The sequence below is a fragment of the Pelodiscus sinensis genome, chromosome 27 (assembly GCF_052426305.1).
Source record: "Pelodiscus sinensis isolate ZL-2025 chromosome 27, ASM5242630v1, whole genome shotgun sequence".
NCBI lineage: Eukaryota > Metazoa > Chordata > Testudines > Trionychidae > Pelodiscus > Pelodiscus sinensis.
In genome coordinates, this window is record NC_143078.1 from 9,129,413 (window position 1) to 9,153,848 (window position 24,436).

Below are 24,436 nucleotides of genomic sequence, written 5' to 3' on the forward strand. Positions count from 1 at the left end.
AACAATCAGCCATATTCAAGGGAAGAGCTCCCTTCCAAAGCAGGCTCTGTTGTTCTTGCCTTGTGGAGGCTTTTGGGCATAGGACTGGTAAAAGTGAGGTGTGGAGCACAGGCAACTTCTGTTCAAGCGTCCTAAACCCAAGGGCACACCCTTTCACCTCTGCAGTCCTGCACCATACCCTCCTCACGCCCCCCCCCCCCCCCCCCCCGCAACTCTTCAACAGAGCAGCGAGCAATTTAGACACACCGAGTGGCCGGTTGACACGTCTGCAAACCTCAACCCACAAGCCGATAGCTGAGACCACACAAAGGCCTGGTCTACACTACACCAGGCAGCGCGGCTTAAGGAACACCATCCAGCTATGCAAAACGTGTAGCTCGATTTGGCTTACCTTAAGCCAAGCCGCCGCAGCGTCTACACTGCAGGAGACCGACAGGAGCACATGCTCCTGTCGGTTTCCCCATCTCCCCACAGAATGAGGAGTTCACGACACAAGCAGGGGTTGCCCTCAGCATTCGTTTTGGGGGTCTACACTAGACTTGCTAAATCGAATGCCAGATGGTCGGTCTTCTTCATAGTGTAGACAAGCCCCAAGTCAGTTTGTAATCAAAGCAACAGATGAACAACCATAAAACAATGCACCTCAGCAACGCCCTTTATCAGCCTCCTCCTAACACTTCACGGCTTCCATTTCATGAGACAGGAAGACCATTACTCTCTTCCCCCCACTGCCAATGTGTTGAGTACCCAGCTTCCTACACCTTGAGCCAGATTTTCCCTCTGAAAACCAGATCAGAGGTTTCACAAGCTGGGCACCCAAAACCAGGGGCTATGTCTGAAAATTGGGGCCATTGGTTCGTCCACCTGTTCTTACCTTACAGCGCTCAGACTCCTACTGTCCCCAGACGGACGCCAGTTTGCAAAGGGCTCTGGAAACATTCCCAAACTGCAACTCAAAAAGAGGAGCGTTAGGCAGCTTCTCCACACACAGGGAGACCAGGAAACTGAAAGCCCAGCTCACCCTTGGCCGTGGCTGTAAGGAGAAAGTGCCGCCATTCTGAGACAGCTGTGCACAAATTCAGTTTGGAGGATAATGCCACCTCCCTGCGGCGCCGTGTCTGCCTGACATTTCAACAGCAGGTTTTAGTGGGTGAGACAGGAGCAGCCTGGCAATTTGCTGTTAAAATCTTTTAACTTTTCTCAAGACAATGAAGGCTGCAGCATTGGTTCCAAGCTCCTGGAGTTGTCTGTTATCGTCCCTTTATCCAGCCAAAACTATCACCCGGCCCAATGGAAGTTAGCAGCTCGACCCCTCTGAGATCTCAGATGCTAAGCAGAGTCAGGCCTGGCTAAACAATACAGGAGACTTCTGCTGAAAACGCTAACTTATCTCTCACTTAGGAGTGCCAATCCATTTGCCACACTGGAGTTGCTCCGGATTCACACTGGGGTAAAAGTGGGGGGTCAGGCCACTCGGGGATTGGCCCTCTTCCCTTCAATTCAGCATGGCACCAATGTATTAGTGGGTCACTGTGCTGTAGGATCTAGACTGAACATCCCTTCAAACCACGTGCAGCCATCAGCGAGCCGTTGGCATGGATCGCACGAGTTCCCAGACTCGCTGGCTTCCAGCACGTGTGTACTCGGGAAAAAAACGTGTTTAAATACGGCACCGCCCCAGAGAGCAGATCGGTGGCGAGCCAGAGCAAGCGACAACACAACAACAAATACTTCTTCACCGGGCATTGTTCCTGCTTGCCCCGCAGCTAACAGGACAAGCTGGAGGGTTCCTAAGTTCCAATTGCAGCACGACACCCTGCTTTCATTTCTCGCCATTTCTGGTAGTTCGCTTCATGGCGATCACACACAGTGACTATGGCGGTGTCACTGGGGGCCCACTCTGAGGTTGTAGCGGTGTCGCAGGAAGAACTGTGGGGAGTATTTCACCCTCATAATCACTACGGCTGATTTCGGAGACTGAAAGAACCCAGCTGAACTCTCAGATGCCCAGTTACTCTTTCTACTTGGAGGAACCACTTTCTTGCTGGTGAAAGGACTGGAAATTGGGGGGAAGGGGGTCTCACACCATGCGGGGCTTGCGCAGAAGCTGCCCTTGCTCACGAGCTGGGCTTGCTCCCTACCTAGCTTTCACCAGTCCTAGGCCCAAACGCTCAAACAAATCCCTTCAGATTCAAACCTCACTTGAACATGGCCATGGACCAAACTCAAGTCTGTGCTACCCTCTGCAAACTTGTCAGCCATCTTACCGGCCTGCGTGATACCCTAGCTTCCACCCGTCCCCACCCCCGCATCTTTCCACATCGCCACCAAGACCGAAGCTCTTTGAGGCAGGGATTTTGTTATTTATGGGTGTGTGCATGGGTGGCGGGCATCCTAGGCAGGGAAAGCTCCCTCCTGTCTGCTCCCGGAACCTGAGGCAGGCAGGCTAAGAGACATGGTATGTCCATGGTGCAGCCCAGTGCTGGGGCTGGATGCTCAGTTGCAGGAGTGGCTGTAGCCACGCTGCCCACCCAGCTCTTGGGTGACCCGACGGCAACACAAAAGGGGCATGGCTGAGGAGCTAGCTAAAGCCTGCCTCCCCGTGCCAGTCGTTCACTCACTTCCCATGGGTGTGTACAATGCCGGCCAAGTTGTGCCAGCTGCTGTTAATGTCCTATTCAGTGGGAGATCCCTGTTTTTAGCAACCATTTCATGCCACCATCACATGAAGGAGCCGGACAGCAGCTCCGGAGAATTACGCAAGCGGACCACAGCCTTCCACACCGAAGCAAGCAGCCGTCCTACACTGAGAACATGGCTACACTGTCCCTAAGGCCGAGCAGTAAGGAACTGAATTTTGATGGGAGCTGGAAGCCTAGTCTGGCCTTCCTTGGCCAATACTTTCAAAGGAGCCATCCAGGGATGCTATAAACAGAGCATCTCACCCCAGGAGGGGAGAACGTGCCACCCATCCCCTCCAGGCCTGCTAAAGCCACCACAGAAAAGTTCCTCTTTACAAAAGCATGAGTAGTAGCCGCACCCAGAAGATACCAATGCTGCATTCCACTTCCTTTAAGAGCTCACCCCTTCTTGCTTCATTTTTAAATGTATTCATGGCATTTGCTTTCATGTTTCCAGAGGAAACTCCCACCGAGGCCCCCTGCCCTCTGCCCATCACCTGCAAGCATTGGACCCAGTGGGAATCCAGGATTCAGGGCTCTTTTACGCTGTCTCTCCTGGGGAAGATGGGGAAAGAAAGGGAAGGGGCTTTTGTTAGCACCAAGGTGTCACCTCAACATCTGAGCATGTAACAAAGAGCCAAAGGTGTTGTGGTTTTAAGGAGCTTTTTCCCAGGGATGCATCTTGCAGATTCACACTTGACTGTCCCCTCTGCAGCCTCAGAGGAGCTAAAGAACACACGGGCCCCAGAGAAGTCAGTAGGGAGTTTTGCCATTGGCTTCAGGCAGGTTGAGATCTCACCCTTCAAACAGACGGCCAGTGCGTGCCAGTCTGCACAGTTCTGCCCTCTCCCATGGAGCTGCAGCAACGGTCCCGGCGGAGGAGCGGACTCTTACTCCTTATCTGTCTGCTCAAGCTGAGCCATCTCCTTTCAGAACCTTGGTGTCCAATCAGTTCTGAAGCAGCAGCCACTCTAACAATTCCAGCTAGAATGAACCAGCCACATTATTCTGACAATGTAAATAATCTAGCCAACTAGCCACACTCAACCGGCCAAATAGCCACGCGTGGCCAGTGGCTAGCATGCTGGACCACGGCTCCAGGCGTTCCGAGGAAAGGGCCCGCACTAAGAGGTTACTGCTCAAGAATCAAGATAAGGAGACTCCAGTGAGAAAGCAGCCGGGCCACCTTGTTTGCAAGCGGCTTGCCCGCAGCTCCCCCGGCTCAGGGAGAAGTGTTGCTTTGTTCTCCGCTTCTAGCCAACAGACAGGAGGCCCTTTGTGTCCCTCCCGCTCCTGAAGCACCTGTTCCCATTCTCCTGGTGCGTCCTTATTTATCCCCTCGTGTGCTGCAGTATGTTCTCCCGAGCCCAGAGCCTTGGCAGCCCTTGCCTCCACCTGCCGTGGCCTGGCACACCCGCCTGGGGACTGGCCCAGCGGAGTCTGAGGGCAGGCACAGTTGCTACACACATACACACACACACTCACACAGAGCTATGTTTACACCAGTTGTTTATCTGGGGGAGGGCAGGGAACCGGGGCGGAGCAGGGAGGCTGGGAGCAAGCGAAGGCATTTAACACCCGCCTGACAAAGTTGCACTTGGCCGCTAGAGCCATACTGCTGCCCAGCTGCCAAGCCACCCGCTGTGAGCTGTGTGGCACAGTCCCAGGGGAGCCCCACAGGAGGGGGCAGCCCCCTAAGTCACTGTGGCTTCCACCAGGCTTCCCACGGAAAATGAGGCTCTTGGCAAGCTCCCCCAGAGCCGGGTTATGAGGAGTGCTCAGCCCACGGAGTGTAGCACTGAGCTGAAAATCGAGCCCCAACCATGGGTCCTTGGTGTTTCTTTCGCTGGTCCCAAGGGTCGGATCCAAAGCCTGCTGGAGTTAATGGGGGGGTGTCTGTCATTCCAGGGCAGAGAAGTCTGTAAAACCCAAGACTCCTGCTTCAACCTCACACCGCACATCCAGAAGAGTGGCCACACTGGGTCTGACCAAAGGTCCATCTAGCCCAATATTCTGTCTTCCCACAGCCACCAATGCCAGATGCCCCAGAGGGAATCATCAAGTGATCCTTCCCCTCTCATCCATTTCCAGCCTCTGACAAACAGAGGCTGGGGACACCATTCCTACCCATCCTGACTATTAAGCATCAATGGACCTGTCCTCCATGAATTTATCTAGCTCTTTTCTGAATCCTGTTAAAGTCCCAGTCTTCACAACATGCTCTGGCAAGGAGTTCCACAGGTGGCCTGTACACTGCATGGAAAAACTTCCCATTGTTTATTTTAAATCTGCTACTTATTAATTTCATTTGGTGACCCCTAGTTCTTATGTTATAGGAAAAAGTAAATAACTTTTCCTATTCGCTATCTCCACACCAGTCATCTATCACATCCCCACTTAGTCTCCTCTTTCCAAACCTGAAAAGTCCCAGTCTTTTTAATCTCTCTTCATATGGCGGCCATTCCAAACCCCTCATCATTTTTGTTGCGCTTTTGTGAACCTTTTCCAACGCCAAGATAAGTCCATTTCACTTACTCACAGAGTCTGCAATAGACTGAAGAATCAACACCTGCATCCAGGTCTCTTTCCTTGCTGTAAAGGGAAAGCACAGCAGCCATAGAGCACTTTCTTACACGGGGCGGGGGTTCTCCCCCAGCACCGCAGATCAAAAGTAGGGGAGAACCCCACAGGCTCTCCCCTCCCTCCTAGCTCAAGGAATTCTAGTGGCCAAAGAGGCTGTAAACCTTTAATGGCTTCACACCATCAGAGGCCATGTTGTCCCCACCAATCCAGCACTCTGGGGGTTTCCTCTGTCCCAAAACACACCCCTTTCTGGCCCGGGGACAGGGGAGGAGTCAGCATACCCCCAGGGACAGACAGACACACACACTGCTTTCAGGATGATCGGCAGACATGACGGTTTATGGCCCAGTCTGTGTTTATGGTCCTGCTGGGCCTGCAGTGCGGTTGTAATACTTTACAAGGGACAAGACACTGAATTCTTGCCCGATTCAGCCAGAAGCATTCTGTCAGTGTCTCCTCCAGAGCTTATATACAAGCAAGAAAGGATGGGCTCATGGTTAAAGACATAGGACGAGCATTCAGGAGACCTGGATTTTAGTCCCCGTCCTGTCAAAACCTTCTAGCGCAGGTTTGGACAAGTTGCAGCCCTTCGCCGTGGCTCAGTTTACCCCTATAAAATTGGAGTGTTATTTAGAAGGGGGAGGCTGAGACTGAATTGTGCATGAAGCTGACTGAGATCTGCATCCGAAAGGGTCTAATTAAAGGTCCAAGCTGTCCAAGGGTCTAATTAAAGGTCCAAGTCCTCCATCAACAACCTGCCCAATAACTACATCGGTCAAATTATATTGGTAGACGGATAAATCCTGAAGGCACACGCATGTGCAAACCTCTCCCACCAAGGGATCTCTCGTTCCTGCCATCAGAGCAATGTAGAATAATAGAGCAGGGCCCGCTATTGTTCTAAACAAAAGAGAAACTCTGGCATTCCAGTGCAGCATGCCAACGAAAAACGCTCTGCGCCCGCAGAAACCGCCTGCACCCTAGAGCCTCACCTGCCATGGCAGTTTTCCAAAATCCTTCCTGCCAAAATGAATACAGCCCTTGCAGCTTTCAAAGGCCACCTGTCCTGCGGGAGATTTCATGCTCCAGTGAATTCCGCTGATCAACACAAAGTTTGTGATGCCAGGCACAAGTGTGCAAAAGCCATGAGTGGGGCCATCCAAAAATCAAACGAGTGTGACTTAACCGTCACCCTCCACACACATCCTGGTTTTGTTTATTTGTCCTCTTGTTTTTGAGACTCGAGGGATCATGTTTTCCAGCCTCTCCCCACAATGGCTAGAAAATCACCTATGTCATAAATGAAAGCAGAGAGGCTCACATAAACCACATGACTCCAGAATCTGGTGATTAAAAACCCCATCAAATAATCAAATTAAGACCCTTTTATAGTATTCTTGCAGCCCAATGGATCTCAAAACAAAACTCTGTCCTCTGCAAGAATACCAAACGGCATCTTTATTGCAATAAGATAATCACGCTGACCTCATTTGCAAAGCACAGTGAGATCTAGCGATGAAAAGGGAGATCAGGCTGAGAACATCTGAAAAACAAACACACACACACGCATACCCATTTCTTTTGTTCCTAACTAATTTGCACCCGGACCATTTATCACCCCCATAGTTCTTTGTTAAGTCTCACACACCTCCGCTTCTTGGTATCTTCCATCTCCCCTCTCCCAAACCCTGGTGTTTCTTCCTTCCTAGGGCTGGCTCATCCCACAGCTCCTTGCTGGTCCCATTCTGTTAAGTAAATAGCATCTCTGGCCAGCACTGATTACTCTTGTGTTTCCTGGGAGGGAGAGGGTGCGACTAGTCCACCAGACACCCCACTTACACCAGGGCAGACATCCTACCAGCTCCTATTTCGAGCCAATGTCTGCCACTGTGCCGGAGCCTCTTTGGCGGAGCAGGGCTCGCTGTTATCAAGGTCATCATGTTTAATAGGAACCCAAAGCCCAGGGCAGATGGAGAGATTTTCGGGCTCAATTCTCCCCCCTCTCCCCCAACCACAGATGTGCACAATTAGCAGTGTATAGCTTATGGAATGGGAGGAGATGCAAGAACGGGATCCAGGATATTCCACAAAGCACAGGCCACCTGTGGAACTTCTTGCCAGAAGATATTGTGAAGACCAGGACTTTAACAGGGTTCAAAAAAGAACTGCATGAATTCATGGAGGTTAGGTCCTTCAATGGCTATTACTCAGGATGGGTAGAAATGGTGTTCCTAGCCTCTGTGTGTCAGAAATGGGTGACCAAGGTGGATCACGTGATTCCCTGTGCTGTTCATTCCCTCTGGGGCACCTGGCACTGGCCACTGTCTGAAGACAGGAGACTGGGATAGATGCACCTTTGGTCTGGCCCAGTACAGCCATGCTTATGTCTGCCACACAGCCCAGGACAAAGTCCATCTGGTTACTTACACTGTAATCCACAGGCTGCTACCTCTCTGCATCCCAGCACTAACGGGGGTTCCAAAGCGTTTATGTAGCAAAGAGTAATGTACCGCGTTGAGAACAAGGGACGTTAACTGGTACCCAGGGAGCCGCCTCCCGCCCGTAGCCCGCCACAGGCTCCAGCACTGCCAGGTCTCTGCAGGGCAACCCCATGCAGATCCGGAAGTCCCACAAGGGGCCAGAACCCCATTCGGGGCTGCTGCTTCCAGCCGCATACAAGCAGTCAGGCTGGAGCAGCCCCGGCCCGTGTCGGGGGGGGGGGGGAGAAGAGGGGGAGGGCGCACTCCCCCCAGCCATTCCCATGTAATCAATTAACCAGCTAAACTTCACGTTTAACCAGTTAACTAATTAAATGGGATTTTTACATCCCTACTGAGAACTTCACAGAAAACCCCACAGAATTAGAGGGAATTATTCCAGGCTTCCAAATGTGCCCAATCCAAATGTGCTATTAACCATTAGTGGTACAGTACTTCAGGAGCACCAAAAAGCCCCAGTCAGGAATCACTACGCTAGGAGCAGTACATACATATATAGCAAAACCACAGCATCTGCCTTGGAGAGCGTAGGCGCTGGAAAGAAGAGCACGGGGAACAGGCAGCATTCCAAAGGAGACTTTTCTGGTTACATCTACACAAGACAACAGGAGTGCAAGTCCCCGGCCTTATTGGCTCCTTGGCCTCTAGGAGCTGCCGCAACAGAAACGTTAAATAATAATAGATGTGGCTGCGGTGGCACTCCAGCTGTTCAATAAAGTGGCTCGAAAAGTCTCATCTACACTTGATTTGCTGTCATGAAAGTCGTCCCCCCCCAGGGAGAGGGCTAAGGCAGACTGACCACTGGCATTCTGACCACCACACCCTCCAAACTAACTCGACTGACTTTTGTGCCAAGTCACTTTCAAATCTTGTCTTTCATACATTAACGCAGGGCTGCAACATTTTGGGGAGCGAACCTCAGGGAACAGCAGCCAACCAAACCTGCCACAGCAAGAACAAAAGGGAGCGACCCATTTTGTTCATTGCTTGAAACGTTTCGATTCACCCCAGGGGTTGGAAGACCTTTTAAAAAACAAAACAAACAAACAAACAAAAAAACCCCACCCTCCAATCCTAAATCGCCTCTCACTTTTACCAGTGTTGCACCATTAACCACATGGAATCACTCTGCATTTTCATATGGGTAAGGGAGAGAATAATCCGAGCCCCCAGAAACCACTTTCAGAATCGACACTACCCACCATCTCCTTAATTCATTCTTGCAAAACCCAGTTCAGCGGCTTTCTCTTTTACCAACAGAGAAGTAAAGTATTAGGGTTTCCCCACTACCACCACCGCTGAATCATCACAAAAGCCCAGGTCAGTCGATTCTGGGCTTGGACTAGTAAATTTTCACATCAAATTTTCAAAGGCTGCTCTAATTATAAGCAATTTTATCTCATTCAATTCTACGATAAGGGACCCTGGGAGGTGTGGCGAGGAGGAGGGGCCACAGACACCAAAGGCACTAGACTGCATCTTTTATAATGGCCACATGCCTAAAGCCGGTGGAGATGGTAATGGAGCATTAAATTATGGAGAGGCAGAATTTCAGATGCATCTCCCCATGTGCATTCTTCAGTGATCTGGCTGCAAATCGGCGCATGAACGGAAAGGGCAACTCAGCGGAGGGGACGAAAAAGAACACCATTTCCCCGGGTTCCAATGATGAAGAGAAATGGCTTTCTACTTGGGGACAGGGAGAGGTTTACCTAAGACCACTGCAAAAGCATCGTGCTCCATTTGGGATATTGATTGCAACACGGTGGAGGGGAGTTTTCAGGCTTTAACCAAGCACAGCTTAAGCACACGTTCAGCTCTAAGCCAGGGTGGGGAACCTTTTTTGGGTCAGGACCCACTAAGCCACAGGAAAATCTGATGGGGGCTGCACACAAGTGAGAAGCAAAACAAACAAACAAAACCCCTGACTGAGAAGGAGAAAGACCCTCCCACACAAGAGCCTGGGGGGGCTGGTAGGGTTGCCAGGTATCTGGTTTTGCACCGGACAGTCCAGTATTTGAGCTTTCTGTTCGGGAAGCAAATTGAGAAAATAGAAATGAGAAAATATCAATGTCCGGTATTTTCTAAATAAGATGTAATGTCGATTGTGATGTCATGTCAAGCGTGTCCCGTATTTTTGTTGAAACCATCTGGAAATCCTAGGGCCTGGGCTAGATAATTTTGTGTGCTCCAGCCCTGTGTGGGGGACAGTTGGGGAAGTTGGGGGGTGGAGCGTCAGCATGGGCTCCCTAATGCTGGGAGGGAGCCCTGAGCCTTTGGGGCTGGATCCAGGCAAGCCGAAGGCCACATCTGGCCCATGGGCCGCAGGTTCCCTACCCCTGCTCTAAGCGCATGTTTAAATCCCTTCGACTTTTTTTTTTTTTTTTAACTGACCCACCCGAATGGCCAGGACACTTTTGTCATAAGCCAGAGCAAAAAGCAGCAGCCGCCTTCTGTCTGGCATTTCCAGTCCCATCTTTATCCCAGAGCTGGTAGAACTCATTCAGACCAAAGGCTATTGTGTAGGACTGGACCCGTTCCAGCATGGGACATATGGCCTTAGAGAAGGTGGATTAAGTGCGGAGTCGGAGGGAGGCTTTCCAAATCCCAGACATTTTTCCAAAAGTGGCTGCCACTGGCTGTGCCAGCTTCCCTCCTGTTTACGACAGCAGTGCTCCAAATGCAACAGCTTCTCCGTCGCGCCTAAGAAGGGTCCAGTGACTGGAAACTCATGAGAGCGTGGGGCAGAATTTGGCCGGAGATACTTGCACACAGCTCTCACTGAAGCCAACGGCAGCTTTACAGAGTGCGGCAGAGAGCATATTTCCTTCCAAAAGGGAGGGGGGACGCGGGTGCATGGGGGCTGCATTGCGACAATTTATTACCCTGTTGGGGTGGTAATAATTTACGCCTCGCCTGCATGCTCGACACTGCGCTCGGCACACCGCCTGCGCTCGGCAAAAGAATGACGCCCACTTTTGAGGCTCATCTCTGAATGTTTTCTTAAACACACTTTTTGTAACAAACAAAAAAACAAAACAAAAAAGCAGCCGCAAATGCCCCTCCCCCCTCCAAAAGGGTATTTGTTCACGTGCGGAAGTGGAGATAGAAGGTGCAGACCTAGAATAGTGTGTGCATGTTGCCGGCAGCACCGTTTTGTGACACGCAGTCTCCAGGGTCAGAGCAGCAGACGTCCACAATTAAACACACCCAACAAGTCAACCCCCAAAGTGACATTCAGTGCTGACAACCCGAGGGCCTAGAACAAACAGGAAGGTGCTGCCGACAAAGCAAGCCTCCATCCGCCGTGCGCTGGCAAAGGCGGGACGGCGGCGCCGATCTGTGCGCCACGCTCCAGCCCTTCGGTTCTACCGACTGTGTTCAGAGAACTCCCCTCTTGACACGCCAGCCCAGCGGTGACAGCAAGCGGGTGCGCCCCGGTGCGCCGCTCCAGCAAGAGCGGCGGCAAAAGCCAGCAGGGAGCTATTGAAAGAACTGGCAGGGACCCAGGTTGCAATAGGACAGGACCTGTCCGAAACGTTAAGCTACACTCATCGCTGTGCCCTTTACTGCAAACAGCTCGGGCCTCCAAGGAGCCAACTCTGATGTTGGTATCATTGCCGGAGGACTGAACTAAGACCCACCACCTCAGTTCACAGCCATCAGATAGCAGGCTGGTTGGACTTGAACCTGTGACCTTGAAGTAAAAAAATCCCTGTGGCTCGTTTCCAACTCCCTGAGTCACCCCCTCCCCATGAACTGTTTTAAATACGAGGGACCATCGCTCGCCCTAGCCAGCCTTGATTCCAGGAAGCACACAGACAAAGTGCAAAAAGGGCGAGTTCAGACTGGCGCTCCAGGGGCCACGTGAACAAACAGCAAACATAAAAACAAACCCATTGAAAGAGATTGACTGGGCTTACGTCGCCACGCACTCTGCTCTCACGGCATTGCCCTTTCCTGTACCCCAGGAACCAATTAAACCTCTCAAGCGCAGAACCATTTAAAACCAGTTCCAGTTTAACTAGCTGCCTAATGTCTCGCTGGTCAGAGCCACGCATGTAAATCCATCTATAATGGACATTCATTCAGAGTGACTGAAAGTCTAGCTATTTCCCCTCTGACTGGTTAGAACAAACTTTGCTTGTCAAGGCTGCTTTCCAAAAGGGAGTTATTTGGGAGCTTCAGTGTGGCAAGCACAGAAAGGAGAAAGCATCACAGAGATGTTTGGCTGGATAAACCTAGAAGACTATTGGGATATTTGTTTCAGAGAGGGAGATTTTAAAATTGCCAGGAAAAAGCTGAGCGACAGATTGACTAAAGCAGCCCCAAAAGCTACCTCCTCCTGAGCATCCCTCCTAGTCCTCAACCCAACTGCCACCCCTTTACAAAAAGTATCCACCTGACATCGAGCAGTAGAGTGGATTCCCAAGGGAGAGTGAAGCGGGCAGATCTGTTATGATTCTGGATTCTCAACTCATAACAGATTTAATACAGAGATTAAACCAGCCTACATCACAAACAGTGTCAGTAAAAAAAAAATACATCTTTGTACAAGCCACGAGATGATACAGAAACATCTCTTTCCTTATTACCCTTACATGTTCCAGACTTCACTGGTCCACAGGTTTTTGTGCTTAAAAAAACGAAGTTGATGATTTAAAGGATCAAGCGTGTTTGAGTTAAAATGAGCTAAAAAGAAATTGCATGAATCATAAACACCAGCAGTTGAGCTTGATACATGCTTCACGGGATGAAATTCTGAGGCCTGTATTCCACATAAGGCCAGACTAGATGATATAATTGTCCCTTCTGGCTTTATAATCTATCATCCAAAGTTTTCTGTACTTAAAGTATCTTGAAAGATGTCACTTAAATAATAAGTGACTACTGTCAGCAAGTTTTTCCTGGGTGGCATCCCTGATTAGCATAAAATATTGGAAGCTATTAGGCTGAGGTGGAAATAAGCCAGCTTTCTAATTGTTTGCATATTTCACACGAAAACCTATCACTCACCTCTCCCTTAGCAATACAGCTGTTCGTTTCTCTCTCCTACCGCTAATTATTTGAACTTTTTTTCCTAAACTATTTAATGCTAAAGCACCTAGAGGATGCTGTATAGATGAAATATGCTAGCCAAGGTGAAATTTGGTGCCTTTAACCACCAAAACTGAGGGGTGTCAGTAAAGGTCTGTTTTAAGTTGCTAGCTAACTACTATTCCAAAAAGTGCATGAAATTCACCCCAGTGGACTATTGCAATTCACCTCTGACACCATTTATGTATTATTTGTATAGCCCCAGTAGTTGTGCAAGGCATGTTATAGAAAGACTGGAATAAGGATAAAGGGTGTGCATGGGGCATGTCCACGTTCCACTGAATGGGGGGGCGGGGTCAGGATTCCATTTGCAGTCCCTGCCCAAGGCACAGGGTCTTTTGGTTCGAACTGAGATTGGAATGGTTTAACTAAAGAACTGAAACTCACTTTCAACCTGGCCATAAATGCTGGCTTGGCGACAAGTCACACTAAAGGAAGATCAGAATATAAAAATTGCCGGGTTTGTTTGTTTTTCAGTACCAGTAAAAGTGACACCCCCTCAGCATTTATTGTACTACAGATTCTCTTTGTTGGTAGCTCTATTATTGAACTGTTGTTATTAAAAACACACACACCCCCTGAAAAGAAAACTATTTCCAAAGGCAAACGTCTGAGTACATCACATAGCAGTCAAGTTGTGTGGCATGGATTCTGTGACTCTCTTGCCTCTAAACACACCATATAAATATTTCCTTTGTGCAATCATTTGAGTGGATGCAATCACCGGAAGAAAACACATAGGAAAAAGCCAACACCAAACAATAAGTTAAAGGACCAGCCAGGATATTTACAAGCTATGTATGGTTCACTCTCTCTCTGCTGTACTTTCTATAGGGGTGGGATTCTGATACATGCAGTCCCCAAACAGGCAGTGGGTTAGCAAACAGTAGTAAATGAAAGCGAAGTATGACCTATATGAATGTACCATGGCATTTCTGAAGGTAAAGGGAAGAAATAAGTGGTGATTAGAACTGTAAATAATTTAAAAAAAATAGCTCCATTCCAAGTTAAGATTCCAGCTCCCCGCTCATCTTGTAAATTACCATCTTAGCCAATATGTGTCGGCCTCTTTATTTTACAACATGCATGGTGACCTCTGCTGGTTCCTGTGTCTATGGAGAGTATCATCCAACCTACTGCCCATTTTACAGTGAAATCATTGTATTATGGAGCGCCACAGACTGGCTGGCGAGACGGTGCCCCTGCGCAGCCATAAATGTCATCAATAAGCTGCCAGGGGCAGAGATGGGCAAGACTAGCAAGTGAAGAAAGTATCTGCTTCTTTTCCCAAAGGGAGAGCCCCACACAAGCTTTTCCCCTAGGCACTCACCCCTCCCACAGAATCCCTTACACCTGACCTGCACCATTAAGTCAGTAACCTACTAAATCCAGCCAGGCCTGGGAATAATCAAGGCCCTTATAATGTCCAGTTACTGAGCAGGAAAGGCCAGGCTAAACAGAAAAATGTGAGCAGCAACTGAAAACCTGACAGTCTGGTTCGGGGGGGGGGAGGGTCTGAATACAGGGTTAACTCCTTCCTTGCAGGGACCATTAAAACACTGTATCCTTCCCCTTCCCCTTCCCCCAGTCTAGGATCTATCTGTGTCCTAAAACTCCCCACACGCTGGGGGACGCTATGGAAATACAAGTTTGCAACCAGTGTTCTCGCGGAAGAGAGAAACTTCTTTAAAAAAAAAAAGGCTGGTTTAGGTTTGAATCAAAGCAAGTGCCCCCCCCCCCCCCCCCCCCCCCGAGACAGGGGAGCCCTGGCAGGTTTGGGAAGCGGGGAGGACTCGCGTTACGCTTGGCACAAGGAAATAAACGCCGGGCAAGAGACGGGGGGTGGAGAGCCGTCCTTATGCCTGCGGGGCAGGGCGCCCCGAGCCGCCTAAGTCCCTACACGACCCCGGGGCGGGGAGGGAAGGGGGTCCCAGGGGCTGGGGAGCGGGCGGCACTTACTGCTCTGCCGGGCTGCGTCCTCGGGCTGCCCCCCTGCGGGGCTGGCGGCGGCGGCTGGAGCCGGCTCGCTCCCGGGGCCGGGCGAGCGGGGATGCTGCGGCCGGCGCGGAGCGCAGCGGCTGCAGGGCTGGGTGCCGCGCCAGCCCCCTCCCCTCCGGGGGGAGTTGCCCCAGCGCGGAGGAGGGAGGGGAAGGGGCGGCTCAGGGATTCCCCCCCGCCCACGCACCGGGCTGGGGCTGGAGAGCGAAGCAGGCTCCGGCCAGCCCCTGGTTCCCCCCGCTTCAGCCAGTGCAGCCGGAGCCCTGGCCCCACGCCCAGCCGGCGTCCCGCCACCCTGGCCCGGCGCCCTCTTCCCCCTGGCGCCTGTCACCAGTGACCCAGCTGGCTGGGATCCCCCTCTTGCTCCCGGGTGTCCCCCCTTGGGAGAGGGAGGTGCTGCCATCCAGCTCTCTGCCCTCCTCCACGCCTGCCGGCCACTCCCCGGAGTCCCACCTAGGCCGCGCTCCTGCTGGGTTTCCAGTGGAGCCCATCCTGGGACCGTGGGGCAGGAAAGCAAGGCACGGGCTTGGCCAAGGGATCTCTTAGTCACACTCACACTACTCTCCAAGGCCTCCAGCGCTACAGGCAGCCAGTGTCCGCTGGGAGCCTGATTAGCAGAGCAGCCACCATGGCGATTTTTTGTTTCCACGGGTGGTGCACTGTCGCGCATGCCACCGTGCATGTAAAAAAATATTCTGCACATGGATGGAAAAGATGAGAGGGAGCATTGGTGACAGGTCTCGGAAAACAACAAAGTGCTGAGGTGTCCACTCCCCTCCTCTGAGCTCACCCTGCCTGGGGGTTGGCAGTGTCTCAACCCTCCTGGCTTTTCTCCTACAAGTCTGCCTTACATGTGGCGAGGGCTGGCCCCTGCTCTTAATCAGGGTCTCTGTCCAGGAGACAGGCGCTCCACCTGGCTTGCCTGCCCAGACTGCAGTCCTGCTGGCTTCCCAGGGATCATCTTTCCGCATGCCATACCCCTCTCCCAGGGATGTAGGATAATAAGCCGCTCTCAAACTAGTTTAGACTAGTACCCCACCTCGCTTGTATGCCTCCCACAAGGAGCTCAGGGCCAACAAGGCCCATCTCCAAGCACTCCAGGAGTGCTGGAGAGCCCTGTTCACTCCTCACACCCTGGTTGCATGGTAGAATCAGAGGAGCAACAGAGAAGAGGCTTTAAGAAACAGCCCCACCACCCCATCTTACACACCAGCGATGAGAGAGAAGGGGATTGAGGGGGAGAAGTGAAGGCCAAGTCTATAACAGGGCTCAAGAAAGAGCGAGATACATTCTTGGAGGACAGGTCCATAAAATGCTTTTAGCCACGATGGGCAGGGATAGTGTCACTCACCTCTGTTCATCGCACCTGGAAATTGGTCCCGAGGCTCACAGAACCGGCACACCTAGGTTCCCAGATCCCTAACTTTTCAGGCTGGAAAGAACTATTACAATCACCTAGTTTGACTGCATAACACGGGCCTATGAACCTCAACCCATCATTTCTGCATCCAGCATGCGGTGGCTAGTCTTTCTTCTGCCACAGACTTGCTGGAAAGGCACCGTGATGGCCGGCCTGGTGTAAAAACCCTCTCAAGGGTGTAGGACCTTGAACAAGTCATGGTTCCCCTCTCTATGCCTCAGTTTCCTCCTCATCCATACAATGGATGTTACTCGCTCTGAGATGGCTGAAAGGTGTCATTTTACTGCTTGGGCACCCAAAAGCTCCTACAGGTTGGACCTCCCTGGAGCATTGGTGACAGGTCTCTGAAAACAACATCCCCCAGATGAGGGATTTTGCTGGACCAGAGGAGGTCATTTCTGGCTCCCCCTGCTGCCAGCCCTACCCCCTGCCTTGCCGTGCCACCAGGCTTCCTCAGCAGCCCACCTAGGTTGCACACTGGGCTTCCCAGCTCCCTGCCTCCAGCCCAGCTGAGCCATGTGCAGGGCTCCAACAATCCACCCCCTGCATCAAGTCTTGCCCCGCCTCGCAGCATGTCAGGACTCTCTGATGCTAGAACATCTATGATCCTGCCAGACCAGAGAGCCTCCCATTTTATAGAGGTACCACCTGTATTAGAATCCGGGACACTGAGGGAATGAAGATGTAGGACTTTGCCCAGTCTTGTCCTGTTAATACCCAGTGGGGGGGAGGCTTCAGGGGACTCTCTACTTCCCATGGCAGCTGGGGTTGCTGTTGATGCCACGCTCCCCCATGTGGGAGTCAACAGGCTCGGGTCCCAATGCCCGATTTTTAAATTGCCTGTTATGACATCAGAGAGTTCATCCTGCCACCTTGCAAAAGCAGTGCTCACATCTGCCTTTCATTTTCTTCCCCTCTGCACCAGCATCACAGCGGATGTTCCAATTCCCAGAGATGGCTTTAAAAGCTAGTGAGAATCTGGAGCACTTTCCCCTGGGGATTATAATTCAGGTAGCCCAGGAGTCCCAAAAGCAGAGCGCAACTTCTTTGCAATATGCCTGGTCTTGTTAAAGTCACAGAAACAGCCCATCTTTCTGAGTCTGTCATGTCAGGTCCCTAGTGACTAATTAGTTCCTTTGTCCAGTCTATTATCAACCAGAGTAACACTCTAAATTGCCTTGCTGCTAAAAGACAGTGTATATTTAGAGCGAGTTACGAAAACAAAGAGACTTCTGCTCTGTCTCCTAGCCAGACAGAAAGGGTGCACAGATAAAGAGACAGAGACCCCAGTGATCATCTAGTCTATAACATAGAGCCTAGAGCGGCACCTCGCAAAACACTCTTGTGTTACCATCAGAAGACGGTAAGATGACCACTTCAAAATGGGCCTCCTTTGCAACACACAGGTATCCACATCACAGGATACACCACCCCCAAGTGGCTCCATTGTTTTCATCAATGCCATTTTATAGATGAAGAAACTGAGGCACGGAGAATTCCACTAGTCAGACCGAACTGCCCTCTGACTCTAATTAGAGGTGGTCCCTCTAAGTCCAGGTGAGGCCAGTGGTGGGGAAAGGCTGCACTTGTGCTGCTTGTTCTCTAGCTAGAGGATTTCTATCTCCAGAACTGTCAAGTAGAGCTGGCTGGGAATTTTCCAACAGGACCTTTTTCTGCTGGAAAATACCCATTTGTCCAAAGCAAAACATGCAGCGGAACCAACATAGCTTCCACAATGCTGCAAACTGTACACATATGTCGTGGCTGATGCAATTTCTGAGATGGGGGATGGGGGAGAAATCAAGAAAAAAAACCTTTTTAGTTAATGTCAAAAATATTCTGTTTCAACCTTTTCAGAGTGGAACTTTTCACTGAGAATACACACACACATTTTTATATATTATACATAACATTGAAATTGTAATGAAACATTTTATCTAAATGAAACATTTTGACTCACCCAAGCCTATTTTTTCTAGACTTTTGTTTGTGAGAAATTGCAAAAAAATTAATTTCCATTCCATTCACAACAGAAAACAAAAACAATCAAACATGCACAATTTTCTGTGTCCACACAGGGTTGTCTTTAAACCAATCCCATTTACCAGCACTAGACATGCTAACCTGAAAAATTAGGATTTTCAAAGAAATCGGGGAGTTTGACACCTAAATTTTCTGAAAATCCCAACCACAACCAACTGTGATATCTTCCCACCAGGTCCTGGGAAGCCCCTTTAATGCTGTTAATAATAACTTCTCTCATGATCGCACTCAAAGGCTTCACTCAGCATTAGAGTCCCGCCGTGCATGGCACCATACAGAGAAACTCCTTGCAGTTTACAGTGTAATAACCCCATTGTGGTCAGGATGTTTATAACTTTGGTTTTGTTTGTTTCCCTTAGCACCTCACATCAACAAATAATTAACATTTGGGATAAAAGAAGTCTTTGTTAATGACTGAGTATGTTCCTTCAGTTGAAGACCCAGCCCTCACAATATGCCCCCCACAAGACCTCCAACAAGTCCTCTAGCCAGGCCAGGGAGGAGCAGACTTGATTGGCTTAACATTTCTATGTTAAAACACACACACACATTCAAGGGGTAGAGCTTAAAAATCAGACACATTTCGGGCCTTCTGGTTCCATCATGAAGCAGCAAAAAAGGGCACGGAGCCAACTTTTGCCAAATCCTTTGGAGGGAACTTTGACCCCATCCCTCTGAGACTGTATTTGTCCTGCTGGCGCAGCTCCACCAGCAGTTGGGATCATGTTGTTCGTGTCGATCTGCTGTAGTCTGTGTTACTGTGTCCCACCAGTGGGGCCACCCCAAAGCTAGTGGGGGTCACCTGACAAGGGCCGGCTGTAGAGTTAGAAATGTTTGGCTCCGTATTACCCTTTCCCCGAAGGATATCTCCCCCGTAACATTCCTCTGGCTTTTGTTTCTAACAGTCCCCTACACCTTATGGAGGGGAGTCCTACAAATTCCTCCAGGGCTAGCCTGTTAGCCTTTAACAAACACTCCTTTGATCCTGCCTGGAGGGGGAAGCTGAGAGAGGTGGGGGCCGCACACCCACCCAGAGTCAAAAAGAACAAATTGGCCTGACAACAATTAACCAAGGGGAGGAACAATAGCCATTGACAAGCCAAAAAGAGGCCTGAGAAAGTCTTTGTTCTGGTCTCCATGGCAACAGCCAGGGCCAAGGGAGGAGTCAAAGCCGGCTCCCCATACTTTCACTTTCCCTTCAATTCCTTCCCCTGGGATTCACTGAGGAAGTGGTTTAGGGTTGGGGGATGGAGGGATGCCCAGAAGATTGGACAGCCGGCAGCGTGTATGGAGCATCCTCACAAAAACGAGGAGTCCCGCGGCTCCTTAAAGACGAACAGATTGATTTGGGCATCCGCTGGCGTGGGCAAAGAATCACTTCAGCTGCCTCTCACGGTGCGGGTTTTTGGCTGCCTCGCTGAGACTGAGCAGCCTTACAGGTTTCCCAAGACAGCTACCTCCAAAGAGCGCTGGGCCTGACCCTCATGCTCCGGGGATACCAAGCCCTCCATTCTGAGCTGGTGGTGTATCCCATTCACTTTACAGAAGGCACAAGCCATCAAGGACGGGGTGGTTTTCCTGCCAAGGCCCCAGCATGGGACACGGCTGGTCTACTCATAGAGCTGGTCTCTGCCAACCTAACCACACTAATGAGACGTGTGACTCCTTTCACCTATCTAGTTATACCAGGGAACCTCTCCTGTGGATGCAGGTATATGGGTATAAAAGAACCTTGTGCCAACACAGGTTATTCCCCATCTTGTAGAATAAGTTAGCTGAGTATAAACCCACAAGAACATAAGATCGGCCATACTAGATCCTCCCATCTAGCCCAGTATCTTGTCTGCTGACAGTGGCCAATACCAGGTGCCCCAGAGGGAGTGAACAGAACAGGAAATCATCAAGTGATCCCTCTCCTGTCTCTCATTTCCAGCCTCCGACAAACAGAGGCTAGGGACACCATTCCTACCCATCCTGGCTAATAAGTATTGATGGACCTGTCCTCCATGAATTTATCTAGTTCTTTTTGGAATCCTGTTGAAGTCCTGGTCTTCACATCATCCTCTGGCAAGGAGTTCCACAGCTTGACTGTGAATTGAGTGAAGAAATAATTCTCTTTGTTTGTTTTAAACCTGCTACCTATTAAACTCCCTTATACACAAAAACGACATCCATGCTAGAGAGTTGTACCATAGCTAGGGCTAGACAGGAGCCAGCCCCTCCAAATCTCTCTCTGCCATCCCACCTTGCTGTACACACACATGCACATCTGGGCAGGTAAAGCTGCACATCTGATGGCACCAGGGCCAGGCTCATTCCCCCACCCTCCCTTCCCTCTCAAGGCATCCTCTGCATACCGAGCCAGGCTAGAAACAGTGACTTCACACACACACACACACACACACACACACACACACACACACACACACACACATCGGAGACCAGGGCCTAACATCCTCCCGCCCCAAAAGAGCAGGTTCCTGTGAGTGCCCCACAGGCTATTTTCACCAGCAGATTAACCACATTGACTCTCTGGCTATGGTGACAGCCGTGCAGCCTGTGTGTGTACAAACAGGACAACGGGGAACAGGCCAGGAAGCTCTAGCTTAAGTAGGGTCCATGTCTTGGGTGATGGCCTGTCTAGCAAGCACTGATGCTGTCTGCCCTCATCAGCTCGGCAGGAGGGACCTGACTTGCAGATCCCTGACAATAGTATAAATCAAGAGTAACTCCATTTAAGCCAATAAGTGACATCACCAGCCACCATGAGCAATGTGCCCTCTCATTTTTCCCATACGTGTGCAGAATCATTTTTATGTGCACCAAGACATCTGTGGATGTGCACCACCAGTAGAAACCGGCTGCCGGCTGTGGGTGCTCTGCTAATCAGCTGGGAAGCATTTGAATCTCTCCTGGGTGGCTGCCCAAACTCTCAGTTTAGGAGGAACACTGACCAGGAGTGAAATCAGAATCCAGCCCTAGATTCCCTCCTAATCCCATGAGAATGGCATTTTCAGGTGTTTTGCAGCAGGTGCCTGCTCTTAGCTCTGTTCATTCCTTCTCCACCTTGGCAAAAGCTCACTGAACACAACGGGCCCCATCCAAAGCTCTTGGGTGCCAATGGAAAGATTCCAAGGAGGTTGGGATCAGGAACGCACCCCAGGAGAGTTGGTGTGAGCAACTCACAGGCCATGGGTTAAGGTTTTGCTCCCCTCCATGATGTCTACAGACAGGCCCTCTCAGAGGTCCAGAGATGCCTGGGCCACATCCAGCTTTTGAAGCCCGGGGCCATAATAAAAATAAAAAATGACATCACTGATCCAGCACCAGCCACTGCTGGTGGTTTGTTTATATCATCAGCTGATCTGAGAGGACACGTTCATCCTGGTCTGATCGTGTGCCATCAGAACTGATCTGTTTTTAGGAATATTTATGAACATTTTTAATTCTTTAATATGACAAAATCTATGGCAGGTAACAAAACCATAATGTCTTTTACCACATCCCAGCTCTTATTTGCTTTCATTTTCAGCTCTGAGCTGAGAGAGTGGGTCACATTTTGGCCCGATAGGGATTCACATAAAAACAAGATGTGAAACTTATCAAATGCCAAAAAATTAACAAGGGTCGAAATTTAAGGCCCCCTTGAGTTTTGAGGACCAGGACAAATGGCCCTGTGTACAGGGTAGCTGTAGCCTCTCTAAACAAGAGTATCCCCTCTTATTGGCTCTGCCCCTCAGCAGACTACAGCCTGCTTCATGCCCTATGGTTGTTACACTTGGGCAAAACTGAAACTAACCCAGATAAGGAATCCCCCCGAAATCAGCAGGCCCCTCTACACAAACAAATTATGATCGAACACAGCAAACATTTTCTTCCTTCCATCAAACACCACTAGGTATGAAGCATTTGTAACCCACACACTGAGATTCCCTGACCCATGAAGTGGCACCTAGACCACAGCAACAGATAAGACCGAGGGTACATCTACACTAGCCCCCTAGTTCGAATTAGGGAGGCTAATGAGAGCGACCGAAATTGCTAATGAAGCACGGGATTTAAATATCCCGCACTTGATTCGCATATTCCCGGCCAGTCGCCATTTTGGAAACTGACTAGCCCGAAGTAACTGCTTGCATCTACATGCAGCAGAGAAGCGGGATTCCGAGATAAACCCCTTAGTTCGAATTAACTGTTAAACCTCATTCCACAAGGAGTAACAGTTAATTCGAACCAAGAGGTTTATCTCAGAATCCCGCTTCTCTGCCGCGTGTAGACGCGGGCAGTTACTTCGGGCTAGTCAGTTTCCAAAATGGCAACCGGATGGGAATATGCTAATCAAGCATGGGACATTTAAATCCCGCGCTTCATCAGCAATTTCGGTTGCCCTCATTAACCTCCCTAGTTCGAACTGGGGGCTAATGTAGACGTACCCCAAAAGACTTCTACAGCATGGGTTGAGATACAACTCAGAGGCTTTTAGCTCAGAGAGTAGAGGCTCTTAGACTAAACTCCAGAGGTCCCAGGTTCAAATCCGCCTGGTGGCGGTTACACATTCACCCAGCTTCTGCTCAGTTGTTGACTCCAGGCTCAATGGGCATCTCACCTGAGCAAGCAGGTTGGACTAGGGCCCTGCTTTGAGTTGGAGTCTGGTTCATTACCCAGTGTTCTGTCTCCCTCAGCAGAAGGAAGCAGGGATGATGGGGAGGCTTAGCACAAGAGCAAGGATCCTGCTGACCCTACGTTGGAGGATATGGATGGAATGAGACAGCCAATTCCATTCCTCTTCCCAAGCCTCTCCTGCCCACTGCCACTAGGGAGTCTAGTACCATCCTTTCCAGCTTGATGAGTTTGTGCCAGCTGCAATATTCCGGCCTCCAGATCTCAGGATACAGTTGACTGAGTCATGGGAATGGTTCAGACAATGGCCTGGCCCTTTTGTCACTGCTCAGAGAAATCAAACCTCGCTTCCTGCAAGGAAGTGAACCATTGTTTGGAAGTGGGCATGTGCTTAGCTCCTCACCCACTGTTGGGAAGCTGCAGCATGAGAAGCAGGAGTTCACTAAGCTGCACACAGATCTTGCGTATTGCTCTAACTATCTTTTCCCACCCAATGCATATCCCAGGAAGCCAAAGTGAGTGCAAAGAAACAGGGTGAGCAACTGATATCGCTTCAATTGCTTCTCCTCCGCTGATGCTTGGAGACTTGATAATCAAATGGGTTTTGAATCTGCATAGACTAGATTCTGTACTCAGTGGGTGCGTCTACACCAGTGTTTCCTGATTTTATTTGGCCACGGAACCCTTTTCAGCTTAAAATAATTTCAAGGAACCCCTAGGGTTCCCAGAGAAAAATTTGGCAAATTTGGAACGAGGCATACAGATAGTTCGGAATAGGAAGCCTAATCCGAACTATCTAGTTCGTGCCGCGTGTAGCCGCGGGCACGGAGTCCGCACTAGCGGACATTTAAAAATGGCGGCGCCCGGCAACATGCAAATGAAGCCCGGGAAATTCAAATCCCGGGCTTCATTTGCAAGTTCGTATGACTACATTAACCACCCTAATTCGAAATAGGGTGGTAGTGTAGACATACCCTGTCTCTTTAAGAGGGGGCTGGGCAATGCCGCGTTCTCGCGGAACCCTTACTTTCGCTTTGCGGAACCCTGGGGTTCCACGGCGCACCAGTTGGGAAACACTGGTCTACACTGCAGCATTTGCCTGGAAAAACAATACTTGCGTTCACACTGCCATTGAGTTATTTCAACAGAAAGTCAAAAGAACGGAGGGGTTTTTACGATGGCGGTAAACCACATTCTACAAGGAAGAAGCCTTTTTCCAGAAGAGCCCTTCTGGAAAAGCTTCTTCTGAAAGAAGCTTACAGTCTAGCCATAGCCAGTGTGGTGTAGATAAGACAGTGGGCAAGGAATCTGGAGATGTGTGTTCAGTTGGCATCTCTGCAACTTGCCTGCTGGGCAACTCACTTTACCTCTCTGTGCCTTAGTTTTTCCATCTGTAAAATGGGCATAATAATACTGAGCACCTCTAAAAAGAGCTAGCTATTGTACGGATTATTAGCCCTATAGCACTTCTGCTGACTTCAGCAGCTGTTTTAGTT

General features: G+C 50.2%; 1 protein-coding gene across 9 annotated transcripts in view; it reads right to left on the reverse strand.

Annotated features, from left to right (window-relative positions):
* SOX13 (SRY-box transcription factor 13) overlaps nucleotides 1-24,436 on the reverse strand; it is a 95,155-nt gene that overhangs the window by 45,181 nt on the left and 25,538 nt on the right. For 2 of the 9 annotated variants that reach the window (XM_089773690.1, XM_075910094.2), the window contains exons 1-2: nucleotides 14,819-15,612; nucleotides 875-946 (exon numbers count right to left, since the gene is read on the reverse strand). The exons of 2 other annotated variants lie outside the window; for them this stretch is intronic. In XM_089773690.1, the coding sequence (XP_089629816.1) occupies nucleotides 875-939 (65 nt within the window). In that variant the 5' untranslated portion in view covers nucleotides 940-946; nucleotides 14,819-15,612. Of the gene's footprint in view, nucleotides 1-874; nucleotides 7,952-14,818; nucleotides 15,618-24,436 lie in introns of those variants that run through there. 5 more of the 9 variants (XM_075910106.2, XM_075910100.2, XM_089773689.1 and 2 more) reach the window with 4 other exon arrangements.